This window comes from Grammomys surdaster, unplaced genomic scaffold (assembly GCF_004785775.1).
Source record: "Grammomys surdaster isolate TR1022 unplaced genomic scaffold, NIH_TR_1.0 138, whole genome shotgun sequence".
Classification (NCBI taxonomy): Eukaryota; Metazoa; Chordata; class Mammalia; order Rodentia; family Muridae; genus Grammomys; species Grammomys surdaster.
The window spans coordinates 3,751,842-3,772,146 of NW_021604596.1; the positions used below are offsets into that span (position 1 = coordinate 3,751,842).

Genomic DNA, 20,305 nt, shown 5'->3' on the forward strand with positions numbered 1-20,305 from the left:
CGGAAGGAAACAGATTCTGCTCTGAGTTCTGCAGTGGGATCGCACTCTTACCCCACCACCCCTTCGAGTCTTTTAGGGGAGGTTTCCAGTGCAAGACTCTGCGAGAAGAGGGATCCGGCCGCCTAGGCGCGGGAATAGCGAACGCGCACCAAGAGGCCACGACCCCCGGTGAGGCGCCAGTCGGGCGCAGTTTCGGAGCCCTGGAGCCCTGGCTGGGCAGGGGAGCCAGCGCAGGCGCAGCAGGAAACGCCCCAGGCCGGGCCCGCGGGGCTAGGAGAGCAGTGTCTGGGAGGGTCAGGGTGGCGCTGGGCCAGGGCTGCCCGCCCGGCTCACCTCTCCCTGGACCTGGGAGGGGTGAGGCACCGCCCGCGGGCCTGCCGATGCCCCGCCCGCCCCCTCCATGGCCCCGGCCCGGCGAGAGCTACAGCATGAGAGCCGGTGCCGCCCCTCACGGCCGGTGGACGCGTGGCGAGCCGCGGCGGCCACTCGTGGGCACTGCATGGGGACGCCGGGGGCCCGGCGACGCGCACGGCGCAGAGGCTGGGGACTACCCCGAAGCTCCTCTGCGCTGGCGGCAGTGGGACTACTGTGCACTGCGTTGACCGCCTGCATCTGCTGGGGACAGCTGCCGCCGCTGCTGCCCTGGGCGTCCCCAGCCCCGCAACGCCCAGTGGGTGTGCTACTCTGGTGGGAACCCTTTGGGGGGCGCGGCGGCCACCCCAAGCCTCCCCCCGATTGCAGCCTGCGCTTCAACATCAGCGGCTGCCGCTTGCTCACCGACCGCGCGGCCTATGGGGAGGCTCAAGCAGTGCTGTTCCACCACCGCGACCTGGTAAAGGGACCCCCCGACTGGCCCCCGCCCTGGGACGCTCAAGAACGCACGGATGAGGCGCTGGGGCTACGCATGTTCGATAACCAGGAGGGAGCGGTGATGCTAGCTGGCGAAGCCCTGGAGACCGCAGGCTCGCGTCCCCCAGGTCAGCGGTGGGTATGGATGAACTTCGAATCGCCCTCCCATACTCCAGGGCTGCGGGGCTTGGCTAAGGACCTCTTCAATTGGACACTGTCCTACCGGACCGACTCGGATATCTTCGTGCCCTATGGCTTCCTCTATCCCAGGAGCCATCCTGCTGACCAGCCGTCAGGCTTGGGCCCCACACTGGCCCGCAAGCGGGGACTGGTGGCCTGGGTTGTGAGCCACTGGAACGAGCGCCAGGCACGGGTCCGTTACTACCACCAGCTGAGTCGGCACGTGTCTGTGGATGTGTTTGGCCGGGCGGGACCCGGGCAACCAGTGCCAGCCATCGGACTGCTGCACACTGTGGCCCGCTACAAGTTTTACCTGGCCTTTGAGAACTCACAGCACGTGGATTATATCACTGAGAAGCTGTGGCGGAATGCCTTTCTGGCTGGGGCCGTGCCAGTGGTGCTCGGTCCAGATCGTGCCAACTATGAGCGCTTCGTGCCTCGTGGGGCCTTCATCCATGTGGACGACTTCCCTAGTGCTGCCTCCCTGGCTGCCTACCTGCTCTTTCTTGACCGAAACGTGGCTGTCTATCGCCGCTACTTCCACTGGCGCCGGAGCTATGCGGTGCACATCACCTCTTTCTGGGATGAGCCATGGTGCCGGACATGCCAAGCTGTGCAAAACTCTGGGGACCAGTCCAAGAGCATCCACAACTTGGCAGACTGGTTCCAGCGATGAGGCCATTCTGCTGTGAATTTACGTCTCCTTGGCTGAGTTTTCTAAATACCCAATTTTTCTTTATGGGAAGAAGATGAGTTACTAATTAATATTATTTAGCACAAGGATGGGACAATTGCCAGGCCTTCAATAGCTTTTTTTTTTTTTTTACAGAGAGGTGAGCTGGCTATCGATCGGGTAAGGGACTGTGGTGCCCTGGGTGAAGGAAGCCCTTCCTTACCTGTCACCCAAGTGAAGAAGTGGCCTATCCTTCTGGCCACAGGCCTTATCAGGGGGCCCATGTGGCCTCTACATTTTAGATGTATTTGTTCTCTGGTCATGGTTGCTTGGACCAATGAGGAGCAGCCCACTGTGTTTTGAAAGCCAGTGGGTAGGAGAGAGTGGAAAGATGTGCACACAGGTGGGGTTTTCTCTGGTGGTTGGATTCCTCAAACCCTCTGAACCTGGAAAAGATAAGAAGCCATTGAGTTCCTTCACCAGCCGTGTGTGTCTCCAGCCCTGTGAATAGAAACAAGAGGCAAGATTATCCTCAGAGGAAAATTAAGATGAAGACTTGGATGTACCTCACTTCACACTAGAATCCTACTCCTGAAAAGCTGCATTTAAGTGACACCCCAAATTCAGGGACCTAAGCGACTGAAAGTATTTAGTAGAAATAAATGAAAAGTCCCTTTGCAATGTGAACGACCATCTTCTAAGTTTGTCTTCTGTCTTTATAGTTTCCCATAACCTAGATTAGGAAAACATTAAAAATACAGATATGAAAGAACCACAGCCAATTTCCTCGCTCTTTTCCAAGCCACTGTTTACAAATGGAAGAGGCATAAATGGTGACGTCTTGTCTACAATTTTGTTTATTCTGTGTCTCTGCTGGACCTGAAATTTAAACTGGAATGTGAGTCCTTCAGCAGTGTTGGTAGTGCTATGTGGAGAGACCAGTAAAGGATTTTGGTGAACCGTGGGTCTGTGCAAAAGGAAAAGGAAGACATTTGTGGTGTCTGTATGTAGTTGTTCGGTTTCTGTCCATTTTTTGTTCAGTGGAGCTGACCTAGTGCTTACAATTAGTTGTCTGTTCTTTGTTCTCCCCCTACCCTGCTCCTAGGTACACTCACTCATTCCAGTGCCTTGGTTCCTGCACTGTGGAACCAATCTTGAAAACACAGTCATTGATTTCCATGTTCAACAGATGTCAGGGTATACCAAATATTTGTGGTGCCAAATACTAGGCTTGAGCTCCCAGGGGAAGGAAGGTAAAGAAAGGTGTGAGGAATTGTCTCCTCTTTGGGGCTCCTACCATCTACTATTGCCTCAGGGGAATAGGGATTTTGGTTACACAAAGTATTGTTTCTAAATCAGCCAGTTGACTGAAGGCCTCAAGTTATTAAACCAGGCCCCTCAGACACTGTTATGGGCTGGGCCCAAGATTAACTTGCTGTATGCAAAGTTCTGCCGGTGTTGGGTCAGGACAGTTATTTGAATCTTTGATCAGGTTTACATCCAAGAGCTTTTGTTGCATGTAGGCAGGCAAAGCTACTTAGGCCCAGGTGCTTCTAGTCCCTGTCTTCCATAAAAGGAATAATTACAAGCTGTGAATATCATCACCTCATTAAAGTGTTACAGTGTAGGCAGAGCCACAGTTGCAGGACACTAGCCCCCAACAAAGGCAAATAAAAGTTCTGGGGGTTTTGCTTGTTTACTTTGGTTTTCAGACAGGGTTTCTCTGTATAGTCCTGTAACTCTCTTTGTAGACTAGGCTGGCCTTGAACTCAAGAGATCCACCTGCCTCTGGCTTCCTTGGGCTGGGATCGTATGACTGCAGTGATGCCCAGCTTAAAAGTTATGATTTTAAGATGAATATTAATGAAATATTGAGCAGGGGTCTTATAGGATTTGATAATCTGGGTTAGTTTTGCCTTCCACCTGGGGACTACTGGGATGAGGAATGAGTCTGAACATAAAGTTCCTTTTCTGTGAAATGTGGGAGGATTTACTGTGTGAAGTAAGCGATGCCGCCCCATGTTTAGTGGGCAGTTGGCTTGCTAAGTATGTGTCTCTATAAGCATATTGCCTATTTTTCTTTGTAGGAATTTTATATACCTGCATATGTATTTTACATTTGAAATTAAATTTCAAGATCTATTATAGAACAAATTTTAAAAAAGGAAAGTTAGTCATATATTATGTATTTCAATAAATCCTTAAAACTGAGCCATATTTCAGGATCATACAATTTCTATAAAGCGTATATTTTCAGTTTAGAAATATGTATGTTTTGATAAAGCTATGTAATTAAATTAGTTTGGATTGTTTCACCTATACCTTCTGCATTAAATCTATGTAAAACTAGCCTGTGTTGATGGAATATTTATTATGAGTAAGAGCGCTTCTGGATCTTATGTATTTCAAAATGTGTTTTCTGTGATTGTCATGGCTTTGTTTAAGGCATACACTTTCCTTTCAAGTCAAACACCAATGTAACCTTTTTACCCCTCGATGACCCTTAATCCATGAACACATCTGGAAGGATATTCTCAGAAGCCAGAAGAACTTGCTGGCAGTACTTATATTCTTTTGTATTCCCAAGCCTTTTCCTGACAGAGGAAGACAGAGAGGGTGCCAGGGTGCATTCAGGAAAGAACTTGCAGTTGGGAGCCAGAACCTGAGACACTGGCTTGGCCACCTTTGGCTTCCGTGGCCCAAGTCAGGCAAGTTATATAAGTACTTGAGTTGTAGCTTCCGTTGTATGGCATGAATGCCCCAGGAAACCATCCTGGAGAATGATGCGTGTGCCCAAGCATTTTGTCCATTGTAATGTACTACGCCTTGAAGAATCAAATCCTTGAAGGCCCTAGAGCAGTTTAGTACACATTTTCTGTCCAGGGCCAGAGTGACTATTTCAAGCTTTGCAGCCTGTACTCTTCTTTGCTGTGGGCGTGCAGGAGCAGCCTGGAGGAAGCAGACCAGCAGGGATACTAGCTGCTTACTTTAGCCCTAGAGTAAGACAGAGTTCGCCAACTCAGCTCTAAGTGTTTACAGATGATGCAAGACAGTCTGGAAACTTAACTGTTTTTAAAAAGTATAATCTGACAGGCATCTTTTAAAAGGGATTTAATAATTAGGATTTAAGAATTCTGGGGGTGGAAATTACTGGGTTCCTAGACCAGCTTTGCAACATTCCCTAGTTGTCTGCTCTTGGGCAAATTATTGAAGCTTCCTGTGTTTTGGAAGTCTCATCTCTAATTGAAGGTAAACATGTATGGGGGTACATAAGACCCTCAAGGAGTCCTGGCCCTGAAGATGTGCCTAGAAACTGTTCAATGATATTACTGACACCGGGGTAGCCTACAGAGGGAAGGGCCAAGGTCCAGACCCTCTAAAGGACTTATCTAAAGTGACAGTAATGTGGCTTGTGTGTGTCACACACCCCTTGAGCACTGCCACCTGAACTGCAGAATGAGGGGGCTGATTAAAAGCTCTAGGGGCCTTCTGGTTCTTCTCTCTGTTTCTCTGTCTCTGACTCTCTTGTCCATCTCTGTCTGTCTGTCTTTCTCTTTGTCTCTCTCTCTCTCTCATTCTGCTAATTGATTGGCTCCCTAGAGCTTAGAGTTAATTGTTCTCTGATGGCTTCACACCCAGGAGCGCAAACCAGGGGATGGAGTGGAGAAGGGGGAAGAGAGACTATGGGATTTAACACCAGTGTGTGTGTGTGTGTGTGTGTGTGTGTGTGTGTGTGTGTACACATTATACTTCTCAGACACCAAGGAGAGGAATCAAATACTTGGTTTTGAGTTGGGCAAGGTATACATTTAGGTCACTTTTGTTGTCTCTCAGGACCCTTTATGCTACATGGTCTTTATGTAAATAAGCTGAGTTTATTTTGACAAATAATTAAAGTAATCAGATAGAAAATAGCCCCTTGTTTATATGCACTAACAGATTCATCTCTGACCCACAGGCATCGTTCTGTTGGTGGGGTGGAGTCTGTGAGCTAGCCGGTTTGGCTCTGGTTTGCCCGTGTGGAGCTGCACTAGGCAGGCCCGGCTCAGCTGGCCCTCTCTCTGTTATTTCCTTTCTCATTTTACAGTGACTTGCTTGCAAGGGCACACGCTTGGTTTCCCACCAGGCTTGTCCCTACATGCTCCTGTCTTCTCAATAGTATAGTTGCTAGCTCTGCCCACCACCATAAGTAATGTCCATTTTGGGTAGCATAGAGACTGCAAACCTAATGGGGGAGTGGTGGGCTGAGAACAGAAAAGGTAGGCTTTATTCTTTATAGAAGGCACAAGGTTCACCAAGAGAGGAAAGTGTAAGGTTGGACGAACACTGGGGATTGATTCTCTTCTGTCTTCTCTGGCACACACACAGTGACATATTCACTTAAGTATCAAAAGAAATGGCCATCTAAAAGGCAGGACTGCCAGGGAAAAAATTCAATAACATGGGTTCAAGTGTGAAGTTGGCTGGAGAGTGAGGAGGGAGATAGGCGTGGAGTTACTAAGAACCAAGAGAAGAGACCCCAGAAGCCAAGCCTGAGGAAGGAGGGGTAAGAGCAGGAGAGAAGAGGGAGCTTGGGTTGAAGGCCCAAAGAAGTAGAAGAAGGTAGGGTGTGTGCACCAGCTGAGGGCCAGTTTAAAAGAGCACTGTCTACCATGCCCTTTGGCTGAGAAGAATCCTTTGTGCAGCTTGAAACAGCCTCTGTGGCCGATGGGAGTGAAATCAAGGCAGGAACTTACTGAACAGAGAATTAACATAAAGCCCAGATTCATTATAGCAGGCTCTTGAATGCTTATGAATGCTACTTTTTTTTTTTTAATCTGGGAAAAATCTCATGTTAATTCCAGTTAACATATGTCATAAGTCCTCAATATCCATTTTTAAAGAAATTGATTTTTTTTAAAACAATCACCAACATTCTTTTTAAAGAAAATGGGGGTGGGGGTTTCTTGGAATGTCAAGCACATTTTCATTGCCTGTAAAGCCTTGTGAAACTATTTCAAGTGAGATTTAAAGAACTGGATTTTTATGACATTCACTTTGAGATTTTTAAAGTTTTTTTAAATTATAGTGCCTTGGGTAAGATGGCTCAGAGGAGGAAGGCACTGGCCACCAGCCTGGTGATCACAGTTTGATCTCCAGCCCCCATATGTTCAAGAAGCAAACTGGCTCCCCAAAATTGTCCCCTGATTTCCATGTGTGTATGGCACATGCATGCCCACATGTATATGCCTACATATACAATAAATGAATAAATGAATATAAATATGTAGTAAAGAGAATGTCCCATTAGACCGAATGCTAAACATTTGTGAAAGAGCTTTTCAAAGGAGGAATATGGAGTGTTAGTAATTAACAAGTATGTCCGAGTGGCTCCTGTGCTCAGGCTCTGCACTCAGACAGAGAGATGTAAAGAAGATGAAGGTTCAGACACAGCATCCAGATGTGTATGTTCTCATCAAGGAAGTGGATAGGAACGAAAACTTCTGAAGAGCAGCTGCATCTGGCTGTGCTTGAAAACCCCTGAAAGGAATCTGCAGACTATTGACTGGTTAGAGTTTCAAGACTGTGGAGAGCCTGGAGAGTTGCAAGCTCAAAGGCTAACTCCCTTTCTTTGGGCTGAGTTCTGCCCCTCCAGTACAGCTATGCCTTGCACTCTGTGTCAGAACTAATGTCTCTGACAATAGATTAAAACCTTTAAAAATCCATTTCTCTAACAGGAAACTAGCTTCTACCAATCTAAAAGCTAACAGTGTCATCAGGCAGCATCTTGAGCTTCTCCCGTCTTGGTATACCTGCTTCGCTGATACGCTCACCAATGCATTCTTGAGCTTCTCCCGTCTTGGTATACCTGCCTCGCTGATACGCTCACCAATGCAGTTTAAACTAGCCTCAAGTTATGACTTTATTCTTTAAAACTATAAAACCTCTGTGCAGTAGCTTTCAAGTTGGAACCTGGATTTCAAGTAACCTAAGTCTGTGTTCCTAGGCAATGGTCACCCAAAATGGCTCCAGAGTAAACTATCTCTTATTTCTCTTTAAGATGAGATCTGTGACTTTTTGTGTCAACAACAACTCCAACACATGCTATTGCCACAATAAATGTTTGTTACAGGAAGAGCTATCACAGCATGTGTGAGACTGTGGAGAGCCGAATAGTGCTGTGCCTTTAAGATGGCACTGGTCTCCGCCTTCCGCCACCTGCTGGCGAGGACTCTTAGGAGTAAACAACTCCTTATATGGCAGTGGCAGTTGATCTGGCTTGTCTCCGTGTGTGTGGACCTATCTGCTGTTGCCACGTGGCAGACAGGTTGGCTAGTCCTAGAGTACTTAAGCCTGGGAGAGCTTCCCCCCCCCCCCCCCCCCCCGGGGGCGGCAGGTAGAAGGCCGGCAGTTAGAAGGTCATCAGTTAGAAGATTGTTCAAGGGTCCTGATTAAACTGCTTGGAGAAGAGCTCCTGCGTTGCGTCTTCCTTGCTGGTCGAGGGTGGACGCGACATGAGACCACAGACTGAAGTTCTCACGGAGCCCTGGAAGCATCAGAGCCCCACAAACCAGGGAAGCATCCCCTCTAACCCCTGCACCCCACCACCACAAGTAAAGTTCCTCTAATGTTATATGGAAAAATGCCAGTGCTACAGCCTCTGGCCTCAGTCCGTTGTCTACCTGGTGGTTGTCACTAATACTACAGTTAACATGAGAGCTGTGTTCAAGTAGCACCTTCAAAATGACTAATCCCTGTAGAGGAATTTGCTCTCTTAGCAACTAGGCACACCGGTTCACACCCTCTGATTTTCTGGTTTTCCTGCGGTTAAGTCAACATTTTAGAAGGTTCCCACATCTGCCCACTATCTTGGCAATCAAATAATAATGCCTCAAAATAACACTAGAAGCCCTTACGGTTTGTCAGGCCTTCTTGGGGAGGAACGCAGATATGGCTCCTGAACAAATGGCAGAGGTAGTAGCTGACCAAGAATTGTTATTTGCAAAGCTCCTCATCCATACTGGATACTTTAAGCTCATACTGATTCTAATCATTCTCCTTCAGAGAAAGACAGTGAGAGTGGGAGGATGACAACCATTGGTCCTGGTCTCCCGGTATTCACAGTCATGTGATCGCCCTTCTAAAGTTTGTCTGGGTTTGGGTAGCCCACCACTGACAAAGAGCATACAGACTCGATGGCTGACTTTCTAAGACTAGGTTATAGAGCCCAGCTTTTGGTCTTCTCCTTTCCTTCTTTCTTCCTGTTTTTACTGCCATCTGCTGTTGTTTTTTAGTGAATGAGAACACCTGACAAGAATCGATGTCTACAAATGCTGATTAAACTGCAACATCTGAGCCCTGTAGTAGAGATTCCCCCATCTTTCACTGACCTGCCTCCTGAATGAACTCACCCATGCGCTTTAAAAGTGCTGTAATTTATAACTTTCTTTGTCCTGTTACTGTAAAAAAAAATCCATGAACCTGTTTGCATATTGGAACCTGGAACCTAGGGTAACTAGCCCCATGTTCTCAGTTTGATTCTAGAATAAAACTAGCCCTTACTCCCTTGGGATTGAGAGGTGTGCTTTTGCACCAACACTATGCTACTACCATTTCGATTCTCCTTTCCCTCCTCTTCTCTCTTCCTCCTCCTCCTTCCATCCCCTCCCCTCCTGTTCCCCCTCCTCTCTCTTCCCTTCCTCTCTCCTTTCTTTTTCCTCTCACTGGAACATAAGATAAGAAGCCTATATATTAGTGAATTTTCTTAGATAATAATAAACCTTGTTTTTCAAACTCTGGGCTTTAATCTAGATAGTTTTACGGAGTATTCTGTGTATTAAGGGAGTTTTTGTTTGTTGCATTTATGCCTTGAACTACAGATTACTTGACTTTACTGTCCCAGCTTTTAAATATTCTAAGAAATAGGAGGAATGATTTTTTTTTTTTTTTGCTGCCGTTGCTTTTAATCTCTGCTTTCCACATCCTTTCTCTTTGTTGTTTAGACACCTGGCAATGCTTTCCTGTTGCTGAAAGGAAATGGTTCAGTCTGCCCTTATCCACGATGAACTGGCTGGCACACCAACAGCTTTGCTCGGTGCTATTCCAGATTCTACGTCTTTTGGGTCAGTGCTATCTGACACTATTCCTGAGCGTTGGGGGACGTGAACAAACATCTACTCACCTCAGATGCGGAAACAACACCAGACCTTGGTGAACCAATGAGTTTTATTGTGTTTACTTACAGAAATATGGGTGAGGGGCTACTTACATGAATGGAAGTGACCCAAAGACATCTACATCGCCAAAGCCCATTGCAGCACGAGTGGGCTTGCTGATGGGGTCTTTGATGAAGACCAGAAACATGAAGTACACTGCACAGCTTGAGGCAGCTCAATAATTTGAGACCCTTCAGTTTATCTGCGCCTCTTCCAGGCTGCTCGACTAACTAGCCTCTTTCTTCCGGATGACTCACCTGGTGTGAGCCCCTTCTATGGAGCTCATCTCTGATAGTGTCTCTCAGCTCTCTTTTACAGTTTCTATATGGTTGAGAATGGAGCGGCCTAGTGTATCTGCTCAGTTTTAGGAACTTGGTGAAACTTCTGAGTTGTTTATTTCCTGAGTGTAAGAGTTTGCCTACAGGATGAAACATGCCACCTCCCCTGGTACTTCACACCCTTTCTGCTACCCTGTGTTAATATCCAAATGCTGTTGATTGAGCGTTTGGAGTATCCCCCCAGAAACACAGGTTTCATTTCAGAGAAAACTGCTCCAGGGCAACCAGCTCATTTAGGAAGCCCAGAGCAGACCTCTGGACACAGTACTCATAGGACTCTGGTACAATATTGACTTCACTGATGGACAGAGCATGCAGTGACTTGTCAATAGTGACACAAGTGCTTTGTCTCCAGTGACATTACCCTCAAAGCTCTCCTTCATCCCCATGGCTGTGCCTCTCTTAAGAGTTTACAAGACTGTACACCCATTGCCTGAATTACAAATAGAAAACATTTTTATGTATGGATCTGTATGTGCACTGGGAGCATGTAGGAGCTCAAGGACACCAGACAGTTGAGAGTCACTCCATGAGCGCTGGGAGCCAAACCCTGGTCCTCTGAAAATGCAACAAGAATACACTTAACCATTAAGTCCTCTCCAACCCCAACCTAATTTCTTTAAGATTCATATGAATTGCACATCCATCTCGGCATCATTCCAAAAGTTTGTCTAATGGTCTGTCTACTACTAACCTCCCGTGCTTTTACCTGATCTCACCCCTTCTCAGGGTCCACCCTAACGACACTCAGGGGAGCACATCTTACAACCTTCCCACAAGCTTCCCCTCACACTTCCAGAGTGGTATGTGATGCAACTCTATAGACATTTATGATTGGGTAATTTCTAAAAACCAGGAGCAGAGGGATACATCTTCAAAATGATACAGAATGTAAGCTAGGCATTTATAGCATTTAAATGCGTGACATAGAAGAGAAAAAAAGGTATGGGAGAGAGTGGGACAGAAAGAGTAAAAGAAAGACAGAGACAGGGAGGGGGAGGGGAAGAGGGAGGGAGGGAGAGGAGAAGGGAGAGATTCACACAATGCTACTAGGAGCCCACCCCACCTTGCCCCGCCTCTCGTGCGCCTGCGCATTCTGGGGGTTCACGGGGCCTTGCCCACCCACGCTCCCGGCTGCTGTTTGCAACAACCGTCTGAGGAAGCTGAATACTCCCAATTTCCGAGTCACAGCCTCATTGTCTCTTTGTGAAAGAGGAAACATCCCTGTTGAGGGTCAGCAGCCCTGGAAAGCCGCTGGGCGCACAGGAACATGAGTGGACGGGCCCGTGTGAGGGCGCGAGGCATCAGCACTGGCCACAGTGCCAGGGAAGTGGGGCGGGCCCCAGGGGACCTTATGGTAAGTGCTTCTGTCTATCCTTCCCGTGGCCATTCTGGGCAGTGTTTTCCTCTACACGCCTCTCTTACTTCTTTGAGGCTTTTCCACCTTTTTCTTTCAACTGGATACTGTTGTTGAGACCCGGAAGTGCAAAAAGCACCATGGCTGAAAGATGTGTAGTTGCCTTCTACTTTCTTAGCTTTAATTCGGTTCGTTGTAAATTGTTTGTGAAAGAATGAGAAAAAGAAAGAACAAGCGAAAGACAGACAAACACAGACAGACAAAACCTTGAAATATCCTCACTTGCCTTGGTATGATACAGTTGGTTCTGGTAAATGGTATCAGAAATCATCTCAAATTCAGATTGACTTAGATTCAACTGGGGTTGGTTGAGCAAACACTTGGAGTGCAGCTGTTTGCTGGTGGCCGGACAGAAACAATACTGGTAACAACTACACATCTACTGTTTGGAGAACGGTGGAGATTCAGGCTACAACAGTGCTTTGTGATCATTTTGCCTTTGTTATCCTTTAGTGGAGTTCTCCAGACTTTGCTCTTTTGTTTTTTTTTAAACAGGCCAAGATACAATACAAGATCCAATAATTTCTTGGGCAAAGAGAAGTTTCTGCAGAGAAAATATTAATGGCTTCTGACCTTACCTGTTCCATGAACTGGTTTTGGTTCAGTTCATTTTCAGGGATCAGGCCTATGATCAGGAACCCACTTCCATATCTTAACACCTATGGGGCCTAACGTTGTTATCTGGGTCACTGTCAGATGTTAGCATGATTCAGCTAAATGTACTTGGCTAGGCGAGCAGTCCAGCTCCTCCTTAGCCTTCTGTGGAGAATGGCCACCTCCCTCTGGCCCCTCAAGGGTGTTTTCTGCTCCTGGATCATGGTAATCTATGATACGAGTCATGATACTGTTTTTACCTTTTGATAACGTCATGGGTTGTGGGTTCATTTACATATGAGCAAACTTTCTGCCTACTTTGTAGGTCACATCTGCCAGTCCTGGGGACAGTGAGGCTGGCGGTGGGACAAGTATCATTTCACAGCCAAGTAAGTACCTCTGGGTCTTCCCTGCAAAGCCAGGTTCAGTCTCAGGGGTCTTGTCCACTCTAGGCCACACAGCTTGAGTTGCCTTGCCAGGTATTGCATTCTGCTTGGGCTGCCATAAGGAAGTATCATATTTAATCCCATGGTATAAGCCCATGAGGGGCTTAAATAAGAGACATTTGTCTCCCCGATTCCAGAGGGTTGAAATGAATCTGAGAACACAGTTCATTTCATATCCCTGGGTGAAACCTGTCTACCATGTCCTTTATTCTGACCATGGAGTAAAGTCATTGATTTCTAGTCAGTGGGTAAGCTGTAAACGCTGAGGTGCCCACAGACTGTCAGTGTCCATCTCTGGTGTGGTCATCTGTCCTGGGTGATCAGAACTACAATGAAACTGTGCTACGTGACACAGAAGGGCTGCTCTGAGAGGCAGCATGCAGGCCAGTCTGCCACTCACCCCTCAAACATTATCAATCCATGAGTAACACAGGGTGAACACAGTCCCTTCTTTACAGTAATAGTCATGTTTTCCTGAATGTTTTTCCTTTTAACTCTTAAGTGTACAGTCCTGTTTTTGTTTTTTGATTGTTTCAAAATTTCTTATTTATTTTATTTTTGTGAGTACATTGTTGCTCTCTTCAGACACAGCAGAAAAGGGCACCTGATTCCATTACAAATAGTTGTGAGCCACCATGTAGTTGCTGGGAATTGAACTCAAGACCTCTGGAAGAGCAGTCAGTACTCTTAACCTCTGAGCCATCTCTTTGGCCCCCAGTCTTGGGGTTTTAGGCTTACTCTTATTGTACAGTTATGCTGGCATCCATCTCTGGAACTCCTTTTTATGGTAAAACCGAAACTTACTATTCATTAAAAATAACTTTCCACTTTCCATCCTTCCAGTTTCTGAGAACTATAATTCTGTGGTACTTTGAACTTTTTGTTTTTGTTTTCCAACACTGAGTTTTCCTGTGTATCCCCTGATTATCCTTTAACTCTCTCTGTGGGCCATGTTGGCCTTGAACTCAAGTGCTGGGACTATAAGCATGTACCACCCCCAGCCTGATTTGAACTTTTTAAAACTCAAGATTTTATTTTATGTGTATTGTGTGTGTCTATGTGTGACTCCAGAGGCACTGGGTCTTCCTGAAGTAGTTGTGAACCACATGATGTGGGTTCTGGGAATCAAACTGGTCCTTTCCAAGAGTAGCAAGTGCTTATAAGCACTGAGCTGTTTCCCTGGCCCTGGTAGTTTGAAAGTTTTAAACTGTCTAAAAATCACTTAAAATCTAGAACAGTGATGTGTGTGTGTGTGTGTGTGTGTGTGTGTGTGTGTGTGATCAGTTAAAATCAATCTCTGAAAATTAGAGGGTTTATTAATTGTTTTGTTTGTTTGCTTGTTTTTAAATCTTGAGAGACTCCATTTCCATGGATCTGGAAGGAAGTTTGGAGAGGTGGAAGGGACATTTGGGGACAGTGCTACCTTACAGGACAGATGAACTCCAAACCTAGAGGGTCAGCAGACTGTTAGGTGTGTTTTTCCCCTAAAATCCTGGATTTTGATGCATTAAAGTTACCTTCCAAGTGCTGAAGGCATTTAAAAAGCTGTGCTCATTTAAACAGAAGTCACTCAGATGAAAACAGACTTCTTTCGTTTTTTTTTTTTATGACCTAAAGTAAATGATAGATGTTGAGGTGGACTCTTCTCTTCTTAAGGAATACTCTAGTGATTGTTGGTGGCTGTGACTGGGTAGTTTCTCTTTTCACTGGGAAATGTGAGAGACTCAGCCCCTCTGTGAGGTAGTCAGTGTGGATTGTCCTAGCTTGGAACTCTTTAGAGTGCAGCCACCCTAGAGCTAAGAGAAAAGGAGGGATGGTCACTTGTTAACACATGAGTCGGGGGCCCACTGAGAGAGCAGTAGCCAGAGCTGAGAAGAGGACACCTATGGCATTGTAAAAGTTAACACACCTTATTTCTAATTAAACATTCCCAGCCTTTTCTTTAGTTTTCAGTGTTGGTACAACCAGGAAATGTGTTGGCAGAGCAGTCACATCATATTGAAAACCTCGAGTTCTCATGGTCAGTGTGGTTTTGATGGCTGCATGCAGTCTGACACACCGTGTTATCTTCTTGTTTCAGATGAGCTTGGTGTCGTCTCTTCTGGTGATGCTGGACATACCTTCATGGAAAGAAGAGGCAAAGGCAGACAGGACTTCGTAGATTTGAGTGTCTGTACCAGGGAGAAGTTGACTCATGTAAAAGATTCTAAAGCAGGTAGCTAGTCCCTCTTGTTACTTTTCTTCCCAGCATGCTCCCAGGACCCACTGCAGTTTATTTGTAGAAAAAAGGGGGAAAGGGGTTATTAGTCCACGGGGAGATCAGGGCATTCTTCCTCATCCGAGTTAAATTCAACATTTTCATCTTTTATCCATCAACGTTGGATGGGACCCATCCAGAGCTTTGGAGGGTATGCGAATCAATGGTTCAGGACTTGTTTTGTGGGGTTCATAGGTGCAGAGGTCAAGTATTGCTATGAAATGTCTTATTCTGAAATAGATAAGTTTGTTAAGTAACCTGAGAGATGCTGAGTAACTGCTGTGTTGAAGGCGGTCTAAGCGTGTCGGCTTTGTTGTCAGGAGCACAAAACTATTTTCCTCAAACTACACTTCACTTAGAAAAGACAACCCTCTTCTCACTTGGAGGCCTAGAAAGAGTCTCTTTCCCAACCCTTATCCTATGTGGGGAATCAGCCTGTGGGGATGTTAGCTGTAGAAGGGGAATCACGGCCAATGGGAACACTTCTTCATCCAGACTCCAGGCTCCTTGTGAAATTGTACACATAGTTGTGGGCAGATGTGTCTCCTGAGAAGTAGAGTCTGTGATTTTCTTCAGATTTGCAGGAGGCTTTGTGGCTCCCTCCTCACTGATGGGAACTGTTAGTTTTGTTTGGCTTTTAATTTTCAAAAAAGCAGAAACATTAGAAATAGATGGTATTATCTAACAAGCAGATGCACACCTGAAGCCATGGCTTCACGCACAGTGTGCATGTGGGTGCTCTGGGTCCAGTCTCCTGTTCTGGGTTTTTCATGAAACATGCTGTTCTTGGGGTGGAGAGATGACTGGGTGGTTAGGAGCACATACTATGCTATCGGAAGATTGAAATTCAGATCCCACTACTCACGTCAGGGAGCTCACAAACAGCTGTAGCTCCAGGCCCAAGGAGTTCCGTACCTTTCTCTCTTCCATGGGCACATGTGTATGTGGGCATGTCTATAAATGGTAATAAATAACTTTTTTATTCCCTCTTCAATAAAACCCACTGATTTACATACCTTCCTCATCCCAGTATTGATGGGGCTCCTGCAATTGGAAACCACTGGTGCAGATGATCTCCAAGGCCCTACTAGTTTGGGTGGTCTAGACTGACTTCTCTTAGTCTGTGTAACAACCAGCTGAATTCACTCAAACTCTGGGAGAGCAAAATTTTTCTTAAGCAAAAAAAAAAAAAAAAATGGCATGATTGTCTCTTGCCTCTGCCAGACACATGTATCATGAGCCAAGGCTGATGGAGCACTTAGGTACACATACCATTCATTTCTCTACCTTAGGGGCTTGCATTCCAGTTTCTCCATAAAAAAACAAACAAACAAAAAAACAACAAAAAAAACCCCAGCAAAATGGTGCAGGTGTGGTGGAACGTTGCAAACCGAGTGATTTTCTGTGAAGACAAGTGAAAAAAAAATCATTTGTATCCTCCTAGAGTCTATCCTGGGGAGGAGCTTGTGACATCCTCCATACAGGCAGCTCTGCTCAGACACTCTGACGTTGTCCTGCAGACTTTTAAGCTGTGAGCAAAAATGTCTGTAGGGGAAGGGATTCCAGGAAGCACGCATGGTTGGCATGTGCCAGTAGAAATAGAAGCCTGAGTCATGCTGCTTCTGTACCAGAGTTCCTGTTTCTTCTGAGAGCCTCTCTCTTCCTCTTTGGGGGACCTGCATAATGGTCTTACCTCCAATGGGACTTTGTCACAATTTTCCAAATCCTGGTGAAGTTCCAATGATGTGGATCTCCCAGAGCTTGAGAGTAGTATCATTCATGGTGAGAGTGGGGTAGGTTTCGTTGTTGATATATGTGTAATCTCAGAGCGGCATCCTAGACCATCAGGCTAACTAGTGGAAACAGGATCATATCCAGAGAGAATCAAGGAGTCCAGGCAGCTGTGCTCAGATTCTTCTCTAGAGGTTGGTTGGATATTCACACCATTCCTCTGTTTTCAGATACCTGCTGTGCACAGGAACTCATGCTAACTACCAGTGGTATTGCAAGGTTAAAGTGCAAGCATTCTTCCCATACCACAGATCAGAAGGTCTTGCTTTATAGCAGCTACAGTCCACATAAAAACTTAAAACTATGAGTAACATTAACATGGTGTGCTCTTCTGGTGAAAAGCATCTTTTTTCTTCTCCAGGTTCTAGCGGAATACCTGTGCAGCTGGCTACAAATCTCTTTAATTTAGATATGCCTGAGAATTGGCAACTGTACCAGTACCATGTCACATACAGCCCAGATTTAGCCTCTAGGAGGCTGAGGATTGCTTTGCTTTATAATCACAGCATACTCTCAGACAAGGCAAAAGCATTTGACGGTGCCAGCCTTTTCCTCTCAGAAAAGCTGGACCAAAAGGTACAGTATGGTCGATAGTTCACAGTTGTGTGTGTGCGTATATGTATGTATGCGTGCGTGCATGCGTGAGAGAGAGAGAGAGAGTGAGAGAGAGAGAGAGAATTAATATATTTGCTTATTACATATGTGCAGAGAAGATCATTGATTTTCTTGACAATTTGAAGGATTGTTTCCCTCTGCTTTTACACTTTCCTGCTTCCTTGCTTGAGAGCTAAAAGGTTTCCTAAGACGTCATCAGCTCTTTGATGCTCCAGCAGGCTAATCTTTCAAGAACTAGAGATTCTTAAGACAGCTGTTCTTAGAAACCTTCTCTACATCAGCTTCTGAATGTAGGACCACCTTTCTTTCATTGTATCACCAGTCGTAGTAAAGGGGAGTTACTGATGTCAATTCTAAGAGTGTTTGCAAAATGAGACCATTGAAGTAGTTTTGATCTTCCCTTGCCCCCTTTCAGATTTTCACCATTATCAGTCCCTAGATAGATATCAATATGCATGTCTCTCTCAACATTCTGTTTTAAGATTGGAGCTACTAAGAGAAAAAGAACCAGGTTTTTGAAAGTTAGTAGATCAGAGTTAGATCTCTGATGCTTCCAGTTAGAATATTTAGTCAATTAACTCAACATTTTAAAGCACTATAGTACTAGTATCATCTGTTAAAATTGATAGATTATAAGCAAGTCTTTGTGCTTTTATCAAAAAAAAATAAGTTTCTGAGCATTTCTTTATCCTTAAGAAGCCCTTGAAATGTGTGGCACCAAATGGTCAGATCTGATGGCTCAGGGCATCTGAATCTGTGTGTTTAGACACGTTTCTGTTACCCTTCAAGTCCTTTGTCCAGTGAACACACAGGTAGCATGGGAAACATCTTCTTATCCTTGTGTAATGTACTTCCAGTGTCTTGTCAGGATTAATCTCATCTTGTTTTTAGAGTCACTTTTATAGCAGTAGTTTCGAAACTTCAGTGGTGTTAGAAATCATTTGTGTGTCACCAGAATGGTCTAGTTTACCTCAGTTATTCCTAGACATGCTAGAAAAGTTCTATTGTTCTGTACATGCCAGGAAGATGTTAGCACTGGTCATCTCAGTTCAGAACTAATGTATCAGATGTGTCAAACACATTTTCATGCTGGGGACAGAGTCCAATGAGGAGGCAGATGACAAAATAGGCTGCAGGACAGAGTATGTGGCTTGTGGGATGTTGGCCTCATTCCCAGATTAAGTAACACTGGGTGCAGAGAATTGTTGTGTCCTATTTGGTGTATGTCCTGACACGGTTACAGTGAGTATCCCAAGGACAACTTGCTCTGCTCACCTTTTATTGAACTTTGGCGTAATCCGGCACCCCCATCAGTCTCCACGTTTCTAGGGTACATGTACAGTTTGAAGAGTCTGTTTCTATTACATTACCTTCCTGTCCATACTTCTGGAAGCCGCCTTCCAGCTGCCTCCTGGCCTTCCAGTATTTTCTACCCTCCATCTGTCTGCTGGGAGGTACTGTCATTAACATCTATGTCCTGCCTTTGTACACATATAAGGAGCCGATTGTGTTCTTAGTGGGGTGTTAGCACCAAAGAGGAAGTAAAGATAGATACAACAGGGATATTTTCCACCTTAACATCAGAGTTAGAAATAAACACAGTATGAGGTAGAATGACATAAACACTTAGTATTAATCAGTGTTGAATCAGTATGCTTATTATACCTCATTTATTGAATAAGTGTAGCGGTCCATGCCTGGCAGGTCTTCAGATTAGCGTCACAGGACTATCCTATATGCTGCTGCTATATATGACTGCCAGACCACATTTCTTCACCTCGTGCCCTACCAGGCTCTTCAATGACACCACATGTTTTAGCCCTATTGTCACTCAGAGAGCTTGAGGCTCTTACTCCAAAGCCAGATCTCAGGGCATGGAGAAAAGCGGGAGCATTCCTAGCAAGACACTTGGTGAGAGTTAGGATTGGTGTTTTAGGAAGGATCTCAGGGTCAGAGAGATGGACAGTGGGCCAGGTTCCTGCCTGAATGTCAAGTGAGGGGCTTATTTGAGAAACATTTGGTCATAGAGGTTTAATTAGCAGTGGGTAGAAGTGGCCCTGGATGTAGGGAGAACTTTAAATGTCCTTTGAACACTGAACATAGGAAGAAGAATTTGTCTTTTTTGGAGCAGTGAAACACTGCAGAGTCTCCTGGTCACATCCTGAAAGGGGTAGGAAGACTAATGGAGCAGCTGGGCAGTGTGTCAAAAGGGCTTGAATAAAGATCCAAAGGGTTGTTCTCTATTTGACCTTTGTGGGCGCAGCTGGATTCACTCCCACTTTAGAGATGGTGAGGAAGCTTCAAGTATTGAAACAGCTTCCTCCGGTCACACAGTAGACCTTAGGAGGCAGCTGCCAGAGTCTCTCAGCATGGTAGCATCAGAACAGCTGAAATCACTCAAAGACACTGCTGTGTCAATGCACGGAAATGTGGGATTTGCTCAGGTGGTGGTGGTGGGGGGATGAGAAATGTGCACGTGGATGTTCCAGCCTGGGAACTGGAGGGGGCTGGTCCAGGAACAGACGGTGCAAGTATAGGAGCAGTTGGTGTTTGCCGAGGGGGGACCGAAGGGGGTGAAATGTTTGATGTTGGGAAGCTGTTGAGAAATACAGTTTCCCAGACTGCCTATTGCCAACTCCCTTTGGCTCTTCACTTCACAGCCATTGTTGTCCACATCCTTTGTCTGCAGTCCCCGTGGGGCTGGGAGCAGGATGTCCCTCCTGCTCCTGCATATAGAAGGTTTATCTTGACCTTGGGGAGGTCTCTGTAGCTGTTGCCATTTCTGTGTGACTCATCTGAGGCCAGGAATCTCCTTAATGCAGTATCCCACACCATGTGGAGGGATGGGTTTCTCTTTGTGTCTATGCAGTCCAGTCCCAGTTATCAAACTGACACTGTTAACTAGAAGAACGGGGATGAGAGCATGCAGATACTTGATAATGAGCTGCCT

The 20,305-nt window shown here is 45.8% G+C and overlaps 2 protein-coding genes across 4 annotated transcripts in view; both read left to right on the top strand.

Annotated features, from left to right (window-relative positions):
* The first annotated feature begins 280 nt into the window (after positions 1–280).
* Positions 281–3,908, top strand: Fut4 (fucosyltransferase 4). Its single transcript, XM_028763406.1, has one exon. It carries the CDS (start codon positions 401–403, stop codon positions 1,703–1,705), a length of 1,305 nt encoding a protein of 434 aa, XP_028619239.1. The 5' UTR covers positions 281–400; the 3' UTR covers positions 1,706–3,908.
* Positions 3,909–11,505: 7,597 nt separating this feature from the next.
* The window catches only part of Piwil4 (piwi like RNA-mediated gene silencing 4), a 37,659-nt gene continuing 28,859 nt past the window's right edge, over positions 11,506–20,305 (top strand). For 2 of the 3 annotated variants that reach the window (XM_028763432.1, XM_028763433.1), the window contains exons 1-4: positions 11,506–11,592; positions 12,572–12,635; positions 14,773–14,907; positions 17,102–17,316. In XM_028763432.1, the coding sequence (XP_028619265.1) occupies positions 11,506–11,592; positions 12,572–12,635; positions 14,773–14,907; positions 17,102–17,316 (501 nt within the window). Of the gene's footprint in view, positions 11,618–12,571; positions 12,636–14,772; positions 14,908–17,101; positions 17,317–20,305 lie in introns of all 3 variants that reach the window. The other variant, XM_028763434.1, reaches the window with a different exon arrangement.

What these genes read in the sequence shown, in the direction of transcription:
- Fut4 (XM_028763406.1), top strand. Translation starts at nt 401, where the DNA reads ATGGCCCCGGCCCGGCGAGAGCTACAGCATGAGAGCCGGTGCCGCCCC.